Here is a 15172-nt window from a genome sequence, read left to right on the forward strand (position 1 = left end):
CAAGGGAGCAGCTGACGCCAGCAGCTTAACATCTCTCCTACATGCACGTGGCCTTGTACTCTGAGCCCAAGTGTCTGCATTAACATCACCATTGAAAGATTTCAAAACTGGTACCCTCTCTCCGAGCACTGAAAGAGTTGCCAGTCCTCAATATCACAACTCAAACTCCAGAGTTGCAAAACACAAAAATAAGCTTTCCAGGTGAGCCAGTGCTGCAGCAAACAGGACCTTGCACAAGGACACTCCAACACACTAAGTACTTTCCAAACTCTTACAAAGCATTGGCATTGCCTCCAGAAGGCAGAATGTCCCACACTCAGCAGAGACAGTTAGCACCACAGCCAACAAGGAAAATTGAGGTTTTTCTAGCCATACCTGCTCTATGTGCATATTCTCCAGGAGGGCGCTGTGATGCTTTAAGACAGGCAAAGTGTCATCATCTTCTTCTTCATAGTAACTGCAAACACTCTTTCGTCGTTTTGCTTCTTCTACAGTAATGATCTGAGGTAAGAGAACAAGTGTCCAACCTAAAGCATAGCTCTTACACTGTCAATCCTCTGTTGAAGTAAATTAATTTAAAACAACATACTCTTCAGCTGTTACTGTGTGGAGCAAAACCACTGTATGGGATGATATCAAGCACAGGCAGCCTTATCCAAATGGGGAAAAATCTTAACTGGCACAGTGCCTTTGAGACAGCACGCCCTGGTGACCTCCCACAACTACAGAGTCCTTTGGGATTAATAAACATTGAGGTAACCAGGTGACATCATGTGGTTGGTCTCAGACATTCTTGGTCCCAAGTCAGAAGGCTGAAGTGCACCTACTTCTTCCGAGGCACACTACACACATCTGAACTAGATGTCTTGGGGGAGTCTAAATGAGGACACAGAAGCTTTGTTTTCTCTCATGCAGCTGGTTGAGTACATTAATTATTTTCTCAGGTGCTAATGCATGAGAATATGAGAAAGTTTAACATTTCACTTCTCCTGTTTATTAAAACCACGGCTTTTCCCTGGTTTTCTTTACTGACTCAGACATGGTTTTGTGTATACAAACTGAAACAGAATGAATATAGCAAAGTAGTAACAATGTAAATCAACTTGAACAGATATTTTGAAATTCTGTCTTGTAGGAAATACAGTGATGCATGAGCATCCAGTTTACCTAAGTTCTTGAAAATACTCATTCTGAGAGCCAAAGTCTTTACAAAATACATTCTTAGTCGAAAATGATCAAACAGCTCTTTGGAAACGTCTATTTATTCCTTTGCTTAATATAAAGGGAGCACATTGTAATATTTTAAAAGGTGAGTCCATATAAATATTTCTAACATCAGGTTTGAATTTAAATACTTATAAAATAAAGCACAGACTTCTCTCCAGCAACTACAGGTAAGCACACTACCTTTTCCCATAAAGCTTGAAACAAAATGAGAATGCGAGTCCATACGCTCAATGCTTGTCTAAAAAAGCACTCAACAGCCTACAAGGTGCTGAGAGAGACGGGGCAAACTCTGAACCCCATGTGTCATGGGCAGCAAACAGGAGCCCAAACGTGGCACGGGGCAGGAGTTCCGAGGCTGGCAGCACCCACGGTGCCCGGAGCTCACCACAGAAGGAAGGACACTGTCTCACCCCTTGGCAGCAGCAGTCCGGGCATCCTGGCTCCCGACGAGCTACTGCTGGGGTGCTCGGCCTCCCATCTGGCGGAGAGCATCATCTGGCACAGCTGGAAGGCTGCTAAACCTTCAGTGCAACTTGGGGCACTTAGCGAGCGACAGGAGCCTCGTCTCCACACAGCAGTGAGAGGTGAGATGAGGCACAAGCTGGGGCTTGGTGCCACCATGGCAAACAGAAAGCAACAGCGAGAGCTCAGAGATGGGGCTGATGAGAAAGAAAAGGGGAAGCAAGGAGGCCTAACTACAAAACAAACAGGAAACCTTAAGCCGTCTTCCTTCCATGAGCATATCATCACAGAGGTCTCATCTTGGAGCAGGAACCTCAAGATGCAGCTGCCGAGCACACTGTGCCACTGCCACACACCTCCCTGCAAATATGGCTTCCAAATAACTTCCACGTTACACATGTATAAAGTTTTTGTAACTCCTCCATGCCTTCACAATCACTGCTTGAACTTGCAGAAGCTGTCAACAGTTGAGACAATTGCCAAGAAGTGCCCGGAGGTCCTACACACACCTACCCCACAGGCGTGAAAACAAATCCACTGGACTGACTCCAGGTGCAGATTTAACCACGCCATGAAGCACAGAGCTTTTCATGAAGACCAGGACTGGTGAGGAGTTCAGCATGGGCAGGACAAAGCCCTAATACCATCAGTCACACCTAGGATCTCCAGTGGGACGTGAGCAACACGTCCATGGAACACACTCACGTCCAGCTCACATTCACCTGCAGACACCTAAAGCTAAGCCCAGGGCAGCCACCCCGAGCAGGGCACCTGGGCACTGGTGCTCCAACACACAGTGGGGTTAGGAAAACATGGGAAGGACCACCACAAGGCAAAATCCAGCCTGCAGAATTAACATTGTTACATGCCCCTGGGCAGTACAGGTATTCCTGCCAGTGATACTGAAGAGCTGTACAGCTGTATCCTGCCCCTCTGTTTTTCATGAAAATTTTTCATATGGCCAATTTCAGGGAAGGTTTGCACTGCAAAATTAAGATAAATTTAAAAAAACCCAACAAATGGTTAAAGGAAAATGGTCTTTCTGCTTTTATCCTTATTCTTTTCCCACCTCCTGAATGGTTTTCCTTCCCTCTTCATCTCCCAGGGCACTATTTTACTTTTTTTTTTTTTTTTTAAATGAACACCTTTTTCATCTTATATCAAAAGTACCCAACTCCTCTTTCAAAGACTATTTTCTAGGAATAGTCTCCCCTCTCCCAGGAGTGTGGGGGGGCGAGGAAGTATCACAGTAAATCAACTAGCAACAGGTATCTGTAGCAAAATGCAACCAAACTCAGACACAGGCAACCACAGAAGATCTACCAACACAGCTGTAAATTGCAAATCAACTCCAAAGACAGACAAGTCCTCCTCTTCACTGCATAGATACCTACTCAGTCTATAACTGAAGCGCACATTTGGATGAAGTTCGGAGTCAATAATTGCAAAAAAAAAAAAAAAAGGGATATGCAAGATCAGATATTTACAGACCACACAAAAGCTGAAACAGATGAAAAGAATCAACCGCTGCAGAAACCGGATCTACAAAATTGTTTAAAGATTTTATGGGACTGAGAAAGCAAGCTACCTGGGGTGGAAATGGCCTGATAAAATTCATCTGAGTACGGAGCACATTTTTTACTAGGACAGAAGTGCCGTATCAGATCCATGCTGTTTAAACAGGGACACAGTTCCACGTACCTCCACAAAAGGCTCCTCCTGGTCAGGTCTGGCACAGTAAATAATTCGAATATTCAAAGGCATTTGTTTCCCTTTCATTATCTACCAGTTTATTTTGCAGTATCCACCACACTTCCCTGCTCTAGTGGCAAGAGCTGTCGCCCACAAGCATGACAGACGGCTACTGCCTGTGGCACACTGTGATAAAATTGCTTATATGCTCCTCTACAACTACACTTTCTGTTTCCCCACAAGGGAGAGTGAAACTTTCACAGTCATCATGCCCAAATTTGGACTTTCAGTAGAGATTTCCTGGCAGACCTACTTTAAATTTGTAAAGCTTGAATATATTACAAATAAAAGAGACACACCTTTAAGAAGCTGTTTCCAGATAATTCTTCTCCCAATACATATTTAAATAAAACAATGAGAGAAAAGCTGCCAGTGTGGCCTGATCTCTCCCACCACTGTTCTTCGGATCACTGGCCCTCCTCCTTCATTTTGGTTTTATGAAAATGGCATGCAAATAACGACTGAACAGTGAAATCTAGTGCAATATATGACTGCACTCAGCTCTGAGCAAAAGAAGAAATGAAGACTCTCTTTTCTTTTTTTACCTTCCAGTTCACAAAGCACCAACCTTAAGAAACTATAAAACTGTAAAAATAAAAGCTATTTGGGATGAGAGCTGATGAAGCTACATTTCAAATGACTAGCCCCACTCCTGAGCTCCACTTTTGAACAGAGCAACATACCTGGAACATAAAAATGCTTACAAAAAAAAAAGAGGGCAGTAGAATTTTAAAAACAAGTTTGTTTAAGCCAAAGGATCAGATCACTTTTTAAATCACCATCAAGGCATTTCCCACTTAGGGATTTATCTGTTTTTTAATTTAACCCATATCCTTAGCACAGCAAGTGCTTCAGCATTCAGAAGTTTCATTTAAAAATGTGTGTGAGCTTATTTCCCTTAGAAACTAAGCTTTGTACGCACAAGAGACAGACAGATAACAAACACAGGCATGCCAAGTAGTTAAAACAGATTGCAAAAGCCCCCACATGAAAAAGCCAAAGTCCCACTCTAAAACCTATACATTTTACAACCAATACTCAAACAGTATTGCTGCGTGCACCAGAGAACCGAGGGTATGGCACAACATCACACACCAATCCATTTCAACCTGCACACAGGCATCTCTGTTGGTGTTTACGTGTACATACACATTTTGGAGCTTTTATTTGTAGCATATAAATACAAAATTAATTCAGCAACACTGACAACATACACTTGTATAGTTTTGCAAAAGTCTAACATCACATAACCAAAATATTTACACAACTTCTGCTGCTTGCACACCACAGAGCTCTGAGTTGTTTCCCTGCTCTTTCTAGGGAGAGAAGAAAGGAGGACTGAAGGAATACGAGTACATTTGTGAGACAGATAAAAGCCTTGAGGAGACTTCTATATGAAGCAGCAAGCACTATAAAGAAACACCATAAAAATCATCAAAAGAGCAATTGCTGAGATTATTAACAGGGGATACACACTTGATATGCACATGTTTCAAACAACGGCAGAAAGCACTCACCTCCCAGCTTTTAGTAGTGGGCTCACTGAAGAAGTTGTCTATCATGTCAAGCTCCTCCTTTTCTACCACGACAAAACCTTGCTCTTTGGCATCTTTCCCATATATTTCTGGTGACCATTGAACAAAAAATGTGTACAAGTGATCCACCCTGTAAACAGAAGAGGAGGAGATAACCGTTGTGCAGTGGTCCATGAACACAGCACTGTCATGCAGTACCAAGGTTTTGCCCAATAACAAAGAAGGGACAACCACACAAAGAGGATACCTGTGTATTTCCACCCTCACGTACCACACAAGGCAATAGCTCCTTCCACCCGGCAGCCTGAAGCATTTAAAGGTTTCTCTGCTTTCCATCCCCTCAATATTTTTTTTTTTCCTCCCTTTGCTACGCACACAGCCAAAGCATCATGGAAAAATTAAGTGGCTTGTCCAGTCCCACACAGTTCATATTAAGGCAACAAATTGTTTGGTATTAGATCACACTCATAAAAGTTAAGACTATAAAAAAAACTCACTTTAATTATTTAATTTGACCTCCTGCATAAACCAGTAAAGTCTACACAACATTTCTAGCTGCCCTCTAAAAGTTACAGAGACTAACCACAAAATAATTTTTCATTATGTTAGCATAATGAAAATAAGCAGTTACTGACAGCTTTGCTAATCCTATAGTACCAGGAGTGCATGCACTTCCACAAACGTAGTCAGCTCTCAATCACTCTTTAAAGAGATGTTCTTTGACAACATCCATAACGAACAGTAAAACAATTTCTAAAGAAGGAATTTATGTAGCATATTAAAATTAAGATGAACACATGCAATTTCAAAGAAGAATACAATAGTGGATCTACTGTACAAGAAGTTGAATTGCCAGCAAAACAAATCAAACCCTAATTAAAGAGGGCAGATAGAAAGATAGTAAGTACTTATTGCGCTGAATCTTTCGCCAGTTATTCACCAGAAAGTTTTGTCCGGCAACTCAATACAAACTAAGAAAAACCTTAGAGAAATTTAGACATTTTTCCCCCTATTATTTCAAGTTACTTGGATTTATATATATATGCACAAATAATCTTAAAACACCATTTCAGCACTGTTGGATTCTGTTCAGCATCACTAGAATAATTCCAGAGATTTTTCCAAACAAGTCTACATTCTTTGTTCTACACTCCTGCCAAGGAGGGAGAGAGTCTGATGTCAGTTCTAACTGCATAAACTGACAGCCCTGAAGTTGTTGCCTGCTCATGAGCGCTACACTAATTCATAGTCCAAGTGAGATATTTGGAGGGGCTTGACTCACTTTGGCCTCAAGAAATTTGGATCCGATTTCCACTACACTCAGAAAGAATAAAGGATTGACTTTGCTTCATCATGGAAATGTCCTCTTAACCACAAAAAAAAGGGGCAAATTAGCATTGCCATCAGTTATTTCTCTTCTCCTTCGCACATTCAGAAACGCTTCTGTGGTGCACGGCTAACAGATGTTCTAGTGGAGTTTAAATTTTTGTTATCAAATAAGAACTGTACCTGTGAAACATTTTTAATATATACAACAAAAAACGGTTTTAGTATAATTGTCCTAAATTTGTGAACACCCAAACACTAGTTCCTGAGGCATCAGCAGCCTCCCTTCATCAAGAACAAGTAAGGTAGCTAATGTAGATATCAAAGTAAAAAATTTTAGCTGCTGTTAGTTCCTCTGCAGCACCACACACACAAAAGAGATCAAGGTAGCACTGTGCAAACAGTCAGTCTTTGGGATAGTTGTCGCCAATAATTGCCTGGAAAAGGCTAAAAGAGGGTCACACTCCCAGTGCCAAGGGTTCCCCCCTGCTTTGTGAGAAGCCACGTGACTGCTTACAAGTTTGCATGTAGTGCTATGGAAGGCACTTCTAAAAGCCGTATCATCTCATTTTAGTCAAGACCTTTTCTTCTAACTGCAGAAGTTTTTCTGACATCAATAGGTGCCACTCAGCGTGCCTCGTTCCTCTTCACTTGCTCACAGAGGCTCCAGAAGGAGAAGTATTATCACCTCTTTGCTAAATAATGTGAGTTTTAACTGAAAGAGACAGTTAACTTGAGCACCGTGTATTTTACGTGCAGTAGTCCTAGTCTGGAAAGCTAACTACTTAATTCCTACAAATCCCTATGAAAGAACAATAAAACCAGTGGTTGCTGCTGTCTGGCTAAGGTCAGTTTGAAAGTACATTCATGCAGGTGGGTGGAAGAGAGCAGCACACTCATCTCGGAATCGCAGAACATATTTAGGCTGTAAGGCACCTCTGGAGATCATCTAGGCCAACTTCTGTTTATAGTAGAGCTAACTTACAAGTTAGAGGAGGTTGCACAGTCTTGTCCATTTGCAGTTGTGAAAATCTCCAACAGTTTCCACAACCTCTCCATGCAACGTGTTCCATGCATAACCAGTCTCATGTTGTTTTTATCTTCTATCTAATCACAATCTCCTCTGATGCATGCAACACATGATCTGAGAAGGGTCTGGTGCCATCCTTCTCCCCTCCCCACCCCCGCCCTTTTTAACCATGTGTCCAAAAGAAAGAGGGGAATAACCACCACTCAAGAAACTGTTGGCTATGCTCTTCCTTCCACGGGCCAGCAAGAAGTGAAGCCTTCATTACTGCAAAGACACACACCACTGACCTACGTTGAGTTTGCTCTCAACTTCCCCAGCTCCTTTTCTGCAGAGCTGCACCACAGGCCACCCGCCCCCAGACTGTACCACAGCAGGGGCTCTTTCACACCAGATGCACAACTTTGTGTTTGCCTTTTCTGAACTTCCCAACATTTCTGTCAGCCCATTCCTCCTGCCCTCCCCTGTATGAACGCTCCCCAAACATGGCATCATCCCCCAAAATGACAAAGGTGTATACTGTCCCAATATCCATGTCGCCAATGAGGGCATTAAACAGTATCAGTCCCCAAAGGAATACAACTTGCACCCGGCTGACACTCAGCCTAGCTATCAACACTTTGAGCCCAATGGTCCCATCAGTTTTTCACCCACCTGGTAGTATCTCCGTCCAGGTCACATCTCTCCAGTTTCACTATAAGGATACTATGGGAGACTGTGTTGAAAGCCTTACTAAGGTCACGGTAAAAAAAACAATCCCTTGCTCTCCCCTTGTTCACAGAGCTAGCCATCTCAAACAGAAAAGCTATCTGGTTGGTAGAAAAACAATTTGCCCTTGGTAAATCTACAGTAGCTGTTCCTGACCACTTCTTGCCCTCCATGTGCTTGGAAAGAGCGTCCGTGAGGATATGCTTCATAACCTTCACAGGGACTGAGGTGAAGCTGACTGCCCTGTACTCCCACAGATCCTTTTCGATTTTTCTGAAGATGGTTGCAATATTAGTTTTTCCAATTATTAAGGACCTCTCCCAATGCTCATAACCTTTCAAAGGATGATAGAAAGCAGCCTTGCAATAACGTCAACCAACTTCCTCAGTGCACTCAGAATATTTCCTGTCAGGCCCCATGGACCTGTATATGCTCAGTTTATTTAAGCAGTCCATAACTAAGTTTTCCTCTGCCATGGACAGATGCTAAATAAATCCAGACACTCCACATTTAAGAAGCAGGAGCATAAAATGAGAAATAGGTGACTGTAGAAGTGAGGTCACTCTGAAAGGGGATGCAGAGCATCCCTTCCCTGTTAATAAAATTATAACATTATGCTATGGTGGTATTTCCAAGCTACCAAATTGAAAAAATTGGAGACAATTTTTAAATTGAAAAGCCACCGTTTGAGGAACACTCTTACAGCCAACTGGACAGCTGTGAGGAAATTTATTCTAGAAATCAATAGCTGTTTTGGTGATCACATGCTTATGAGTGTGTCATGCACTAACATAGAAACATCAATAAAATGTAAAATACTTGGAATGGAACAACTTCAGAAATCGTAAGTTAATCACTCCAGAAAGAAATTATTCAAAAGGAAAAGATAATAACAGGAAACTTTTTTTTTTTTAAAAAAAAAAAACACCTAGGAGGCACAAATAAAAAATGAAAGATGGAACGCTGATGAAAGAGGGAAACCCCCAGCTCTAGCCAAGTTAAAAGGAAAGTGAATATGCTTACAAATATGTTCATAGTAACACACACACAGAGGGCACAGAACAAATGTAAAAAGAAAAGTTTATAGTGAAGGCTACAAATTCAGTAGAAAAATTCTGGAGAGTACAAAACATGACATAAAGATCATGACAGCAAAGTGATAAAATCAGAGTAAGACAAAAGCATTGTGGAGTATTTCTGCCACTGCACTGCTTAGTACACTGGGCACAATCAGCTGTGTGTGTGTGAATGCGTCTGAACAGAGGAGCACACACTGAAGAACAGTGAGCAGAGGCTGTGCTTGCAGGATGGTACTTCACCCTTGGCAGAAGGGCCCTAGAAGACCTGGGATAACAGCTCTGAATTTTGGAGCAAGAGCTCCGCACCAGCACATTGATGACAATACTTGGTGCGATCCTTGAATGTACCAAGAAAGTAACATTCCGTGGAAGGAATGAGGTTGTGTTTAGTTTGGTGTTTGACACTTTGGTGACCATTGCTGGAATACTCTGCCCATCTCTGGTGCACCACTCCCAAGTAGTACTCAAGTGTTGCAGCGTAGAGATGCAAAAACAACTGCTGTTCAGCAAGAGGTAAAAAGAATTATTTAGCTTACAGGAGCGATACCCTGCGATAGCCTACATTAAGAGGAACTGAATCCTGGTAACACAGATAAAACCACAACCGGGGACCGGAAGCCAGAAAAATTAAAGTAGGTATATAGTGCACTGAAAAAGAGCAAAGGCAATTATCAATAAAACACAACAGACAACTTGTCAAGTTACAGTTGATTCCTGAGGGAGAACCGTAAATTATTTTTCTTCTAAAAGATATACTTTAATTTAGGAGGTCCCAAATTGGCATCATCACCACCACCATTTCTGTTGATATGGCAACAATATCTGACTTCTTTGAGAGCAGAGGCAAACCAGTTTTCCATGAATGAATGTCTTCAAGTCAGTCACAGGTGGGAGGGGGGCTACTTCCAAATTTGTGTGTTTGGGTAGTGGGAGAGGGTTTGCGCATCCTGTGATACACGTACAAAGGCTTTAAGTCCAACCACAGCTCCTGGCCTACAAACAGGAATTAATTCAGAGGAGTCCTGTGACTTCATTATAAATGTGCCTGACCAGATGATGATGATGATCATTCATGAATCTTACGACGGCTAAGGTATCGTAAGCCCTCATATGCTTATATGAGCTTATATAAACTTATATGAGCCTTCATTATACGATATTAAGCTGTAGATACAAACAGGTTTTCATAGGTTTCATCTGTATAGTTTTCTGTCTTATTTATCAGGATACTAGGAGTACTCTATTTGTAAAGGCTCATTCAAAAGGATTCTAAATCTAAGCTTTATGCTACTATTCCATTCCATTAACAGGAGCATGGAAGAGCAATCCTTCAGCATCAGGACCACCTTAACCATTGTCCCTTTACGCAAAGCCCTGTGTAAGCACAACAAGTTCTTCCAGATCTCAGCTTTGACCATATGAACACTACAGGGTGTTAGGCACTACATACTAACAGCAGTCGCAACAAAGCAACATCTTGCTCTACAAAAAGAAACCGCACAGAAACAGTAACAAAAACCAAACCAAAACTCACCTAACTCCCCAAACCAAACAACAACAAAAAAACCAAAAATCAATGGGGCAGGAAGCTAAGACTGAAAAAGAGAAGCAAGGCTCAAACCCCTGTTACTTTTCCTCCTTGAAAATCTGCCTGCTCTCAAAAAAGAAACTTCCAAGAAAGCAGATGCCCTCTCAGGAGCATGATCTCAGTGCAATGTCTTTTACATCAACATCAATGCAAATTATACATTCATAAACCAAACCTGTCTGCCAAATTTATATTATAGATAATCAATAAGATTTACTTCTTGACTGAGGAACTGTCCCAGTGCAAGGCATTTTCCTCTGCAAGACCTTGAGGGAATCCTGAGACATAATTACTGACCTACTACTACTCAAAATCCACTAGGCTAGAAAATCTACATACTGTTTAAACATAAATCCATGTAGTAAGAGCACTCACAGACTTACCCTCTAATACTGTAAGTTATACCCATTGCAGGACTTGTCTGCAAAAGAATCAATCTCTCTCGTTACCTGGGTTCCTCTCTGCTCAGTTGAACCCGACAAGAAGCTGCCCTAGACTGAGTTAATTGTAGTAATCTGTATATGAGGCAACTTGAGATGTCCATCTCCCCTGTTACGTGTCAAGACGAGCACCACTGTGATCAAGCGGGCAGTGCAAAGCTGCTCTGTAGTCACCGATTAACTCAGCCGCGCTGTGTGGGTCATGGGGCGACACACGCCAGGGCACTCTCGGCACCCGGGAAGCCACGTAGGAAGAGAGAAAACCTACACCAGCCGCAAGAGGCAAACAAGACTTAAGACTTACTGACAGACTTTATAAAGAATATCAGCCTAACAGCCTTCTCTCTATATTAATGTTTCCAGAGGCTTCCTTTAAAAATAAAAAGGAAAAAATGTTTAAAAATTTTAAAAGGTCTTCCCCAGTGCAGCTTTCCCACAGCCTGCCAAGGCCAGGAAAGCAGCAGCAGTCTGCAGATGGATGAGCAGCTCTGTTGGGAGCAGTGGGCTATGGGGCCCAGGCTGAAAACGAAGCCATTTTTGCAACTGATGACAGAAGCTGTTTTAACAGCAAACAGTGAAAGACCATGGAAAAAAGCAATTAAATGCAAATCAGAGGAAGATTTAACTTACAGAGTGATTATAGACATGTACACCAATTTCTTCACAAATCTCAGTCCAAGTTTGGTTTTAGATTTTTATAATTACTATGAAACACTGAGATGCTGCACAAGCTACTGTGACTGCAGTGGACAGAAAGTGTTTTATTTATGCTGTTTTATGGCCAATAAGATGAGAGTGGTATTCTTGATATTTTCATACATGAATATAAATTGCATTCCAAATGTTTTTAAACTTAGTAAATTATTTTTATACATTATCTCAAAAATACATTGCAAAGCTATCCCAAATGACCTGTTCAGGGCACTCAAGATGCAACACTTACAATTATATACTATTCAATATTGGTGCAAGAATATCACCAGCGGGTAGGAAGCGATGTGTTTTGCTCTGGGAAGGCATCTGAGAGTTTGGAGAAAACACTGACTTGTCAGGCAAAGACATGTCTTGCATTAATATGACAGAGTGGGTCTTGCATATAATTTTTGCCCTGAGTTCTACATGATCTTTTATGCATGTCCTGATTTCGGCTAGGATAGAGTTAATTTTCTTCCTAGCAGCTGGTACAGAGTGTTCTTAAAACAGGCACGCATGAATAGCAGCAAAATGGCCCAATCTTATACTACATTCATTACTAATTTTGATCACGATCTGAACAGCAGCCCCAACAGCAAAGATCTGGCCTGTCAGCCAGCACAGCCAGGTGCTGCTGCAACAGCTCACTGCAGAAATTACTTTTCCTCATTCTAAAAATTCAAGAATAAACAAGCTGTCAACACTTCAGTTTATATATGGATTAGGTCCCCTCACTAATCAGAAAATTTCTGCTCATAAAATGACAAGTAAAGCAGCTGTTTTCCAAGTTTGTGGTAAGAAGCTTAACAGATTTACCTGTTGCACACAGCAACGATCAGAGATGACCTCAGTTCAGCTCAGCAGCTTTATTCAACATTAGATACACTATCCCCAAAGCAGTAACTGACCTTGTATTATATTACAGCATCACGCCAACTCCTTGAAGTATTTACTCACACTTCAACCTAGAATTTTCTGAACCTGCCCTTTTGCAATCCCTGAGGAGCCAAGGACTGGGTTCAGCCGATAGCAAGCAAACCAAAAGCTATCTTCAGCTACACTCCCGATGGCCACATTCCAGCTGGATTAAACCTCTCCCCCTCCTCCCCTGCGTCAGCAACTTCCACACTACCGGTCTGCTCAAAACATTCATTTCTAAAATACAAGAAAGAAACACTTAAATCACACATATGCTACAAATTTGAAAATAAAATTAAATATTCTGAAGAATTATTTTAAAAAAAGAAAAAAACTGACTGCATCTTAAAGAGACACCTCTGAGACTGATCACCAGTTCAGATTCTTCCTTCCTGGTATCTAATTCACCAGAAGCATGATCACCGATTTCCCTATTTCGGTTCATCAACAGACCAGAGAGTTGCTCTGGCTGCCTTCTAGCAAGAGAAGGACCAAGGAACTGATTCCTCAGAGCCAGTGAAAATTCCTGAGTGATTTATGTGGAAAATCACAGGCCTTCACTTTTTTTTTTTTTTGCACTATAGTATTATTTATGCATATATACACACCTAACAGGCACATAAAACATTTAAATGGATTTATTGCGAAGGAAGGGACTTTTTTTTAATGGGCCTGAAGGCAGAAATAGCCACACCTGTTCAGTTAGGAGTGTCTCCCTTTTCTACATCATGCCCTTTGCTCATGTGAAATTCCTGGTTTTTAGCACTGGCACCTGAGTGGATTCGTTGCCTCTCTTGCCACTGCTCTTCTCTTCCCCTTTCCCCTCACTTCCCAGTCTATGGCAAAAACCCAGATCATCCCCCAGTGCTTTTATTGCATATTAGCTGCACATATATCCCTCTTTTCATCTTCCAAGTGGCATGTGATCCCTTCTTCCTTCCCACTGGGAGCTATATTAGACCAGCAACAAACACTGCTTTATCTCTCTGGCATGCAACGAAATGAGGGCACCCCTCTCCTCATCTCAGCATCTTTTCTGCATTTCACACCTTGGATGGCATAGGGAAAGTCAGATTCAACTCCAGAAAGCACTACACACTTAAAAAAATAAGACACAAACATATTTTCACGCTATGCATGGCAGCTTACCTTTCCCGAGGAACAGCAAACCAGTACTCTGGTTGCTTTATCTTTTTACTGTACTGTTGAGACATGGTGGTGGTCTGAGATGCAAAGGACTTTCTCATAGGCTTGCCTACTTTAATGCACAGAAACATAGGAGGAGTCTTGCTCTTCTCTTCTTTTGAAGGAAGCATATCTGAATGAGAGACAAAAGAAATGGGCTGCTTACAGGAAAGTACAAATACTGCAGCTGATAAAACATGTCACAAAGATTAATAATCTCATGCAAAGGAATACTCAGAGGCACCGTACACAGAATTAAACCTGATATGTCATTCAATAGCAAAACTGGTTTAATAAATCCTTGTTCATGCTAAACTGTGGCCATTTATTCCCATTTCGTCACAACCTGTATCCCCTTCAGCTGCAGAGCAATGTGCAGAATAGCCCTGTAAAACGAATCAGCAAGATGACCAGGCTGGGTGCAAACTGCAACATCAAGCATGCACGTAAAAGGGGACAGTGTTTGACTAGGTCCAGGAAACCCATCCAGTCAAAGGGTAACCCTGCCACCCACACACACACAAAGCCCGATCGGTTCCTCAACTCTGATGGTCATTCAGCCTTACAAGTATCTTTTGTCTGCACAAGACAGGGTCAAGCATAAGAGCAACTTAAGTTTATCAAATTGCTAGTGCGACAAAAATTGCTTATTAAACTTTAGCCTCCATCACACTGAAGTTGCCTCATTCATTTTAGGAGTACACATACAGCCTTTTTTTTTTTTTCCTCTCCCAGTGAGAACGATCACCAAATACAACTAGTGAGATATAAACCCTTTCAAAAGAAAGGAAAAACCATTTTAAGAAAAACTGTTTTTAAAATAAAGACTTCCACTCTAATCATTTCCCACCACCTGGTATGAGTCAAGGGTATGTCCCCTGGCTCATTAAACTACCAAGAGAGGAGCATCAGTGCTCCAGGATGGACTAGTGCTTAGAGACACTGGGCTGTAGTAGAATTAGTAATATGTGCGCATTCTATCTAAACTGAGATTTCATTTTGTTATACGCCTTCAAGTAACAGCCTGAATTTTATTTATAACAACCCAATGACCAATCAGGACAAAATGATCAGTCAGTAAGACTCTACATATATTCTTATTTATCACTTCTTTAAGTGTTTCCATAGCATGAAAGACACTATGCAGATGCAAATACTGTCAAGAATACTTTGGTACCCCCCTTTACACAAATGCGCTACTACTTTGGATACTATCAGAAATACACTGACAG

The 15172-nt window shown here is 41.6% G+C and overlaps 1 protein-coding gene across 8 annotated transcripts in view; it reads right to left on the bottom strand.

Annotated features, from left to right (window-relative positions):
- The window catches only part of NCOA7 (nuclear receptor coactivator 7), a 99697-nt gene that overhangs the window by 4754 nt on the left and 79771 nt on the right, over positions 1-15172 (bottom strand). For all 8 annotated transcript variants that reach the window (XM_068406876.1, XM_068406891.1, XM_068406919.1 and 5 more), the window contains 3 exons: positions 13905-14073; positions 4959-5106; positions 376-501 (listed from right to left, as the gene is read on the bottom strand). In XM_068406876.1, coding sequence (XP_068262977.1) covers positions 376-501; positions 4959-5106; positions 13905-14073 — 443 coding nt within the window. The remainder of the gene's footprint in view (positions 1-375; positions 502-4958; positions 5107-13904; positions 14074-15172) is intronic.

The sequence above is a fragment of the Nyctibius grandis genome, chromosome 1, assembly GCF_013368605.1.
Source record: "Nyctibius grandis isolate bNycGra1 chromosome 1, bNycGra1.pri, whole genome shotgun sequence".
Taxonomy (NCBI): domain Eukaryota; kingdom Metazoa; phylum Chordata; class Aves; order Nyctibiiformes; family Nyctibiidae; genus Nyctibius; species Nyctibius grandis.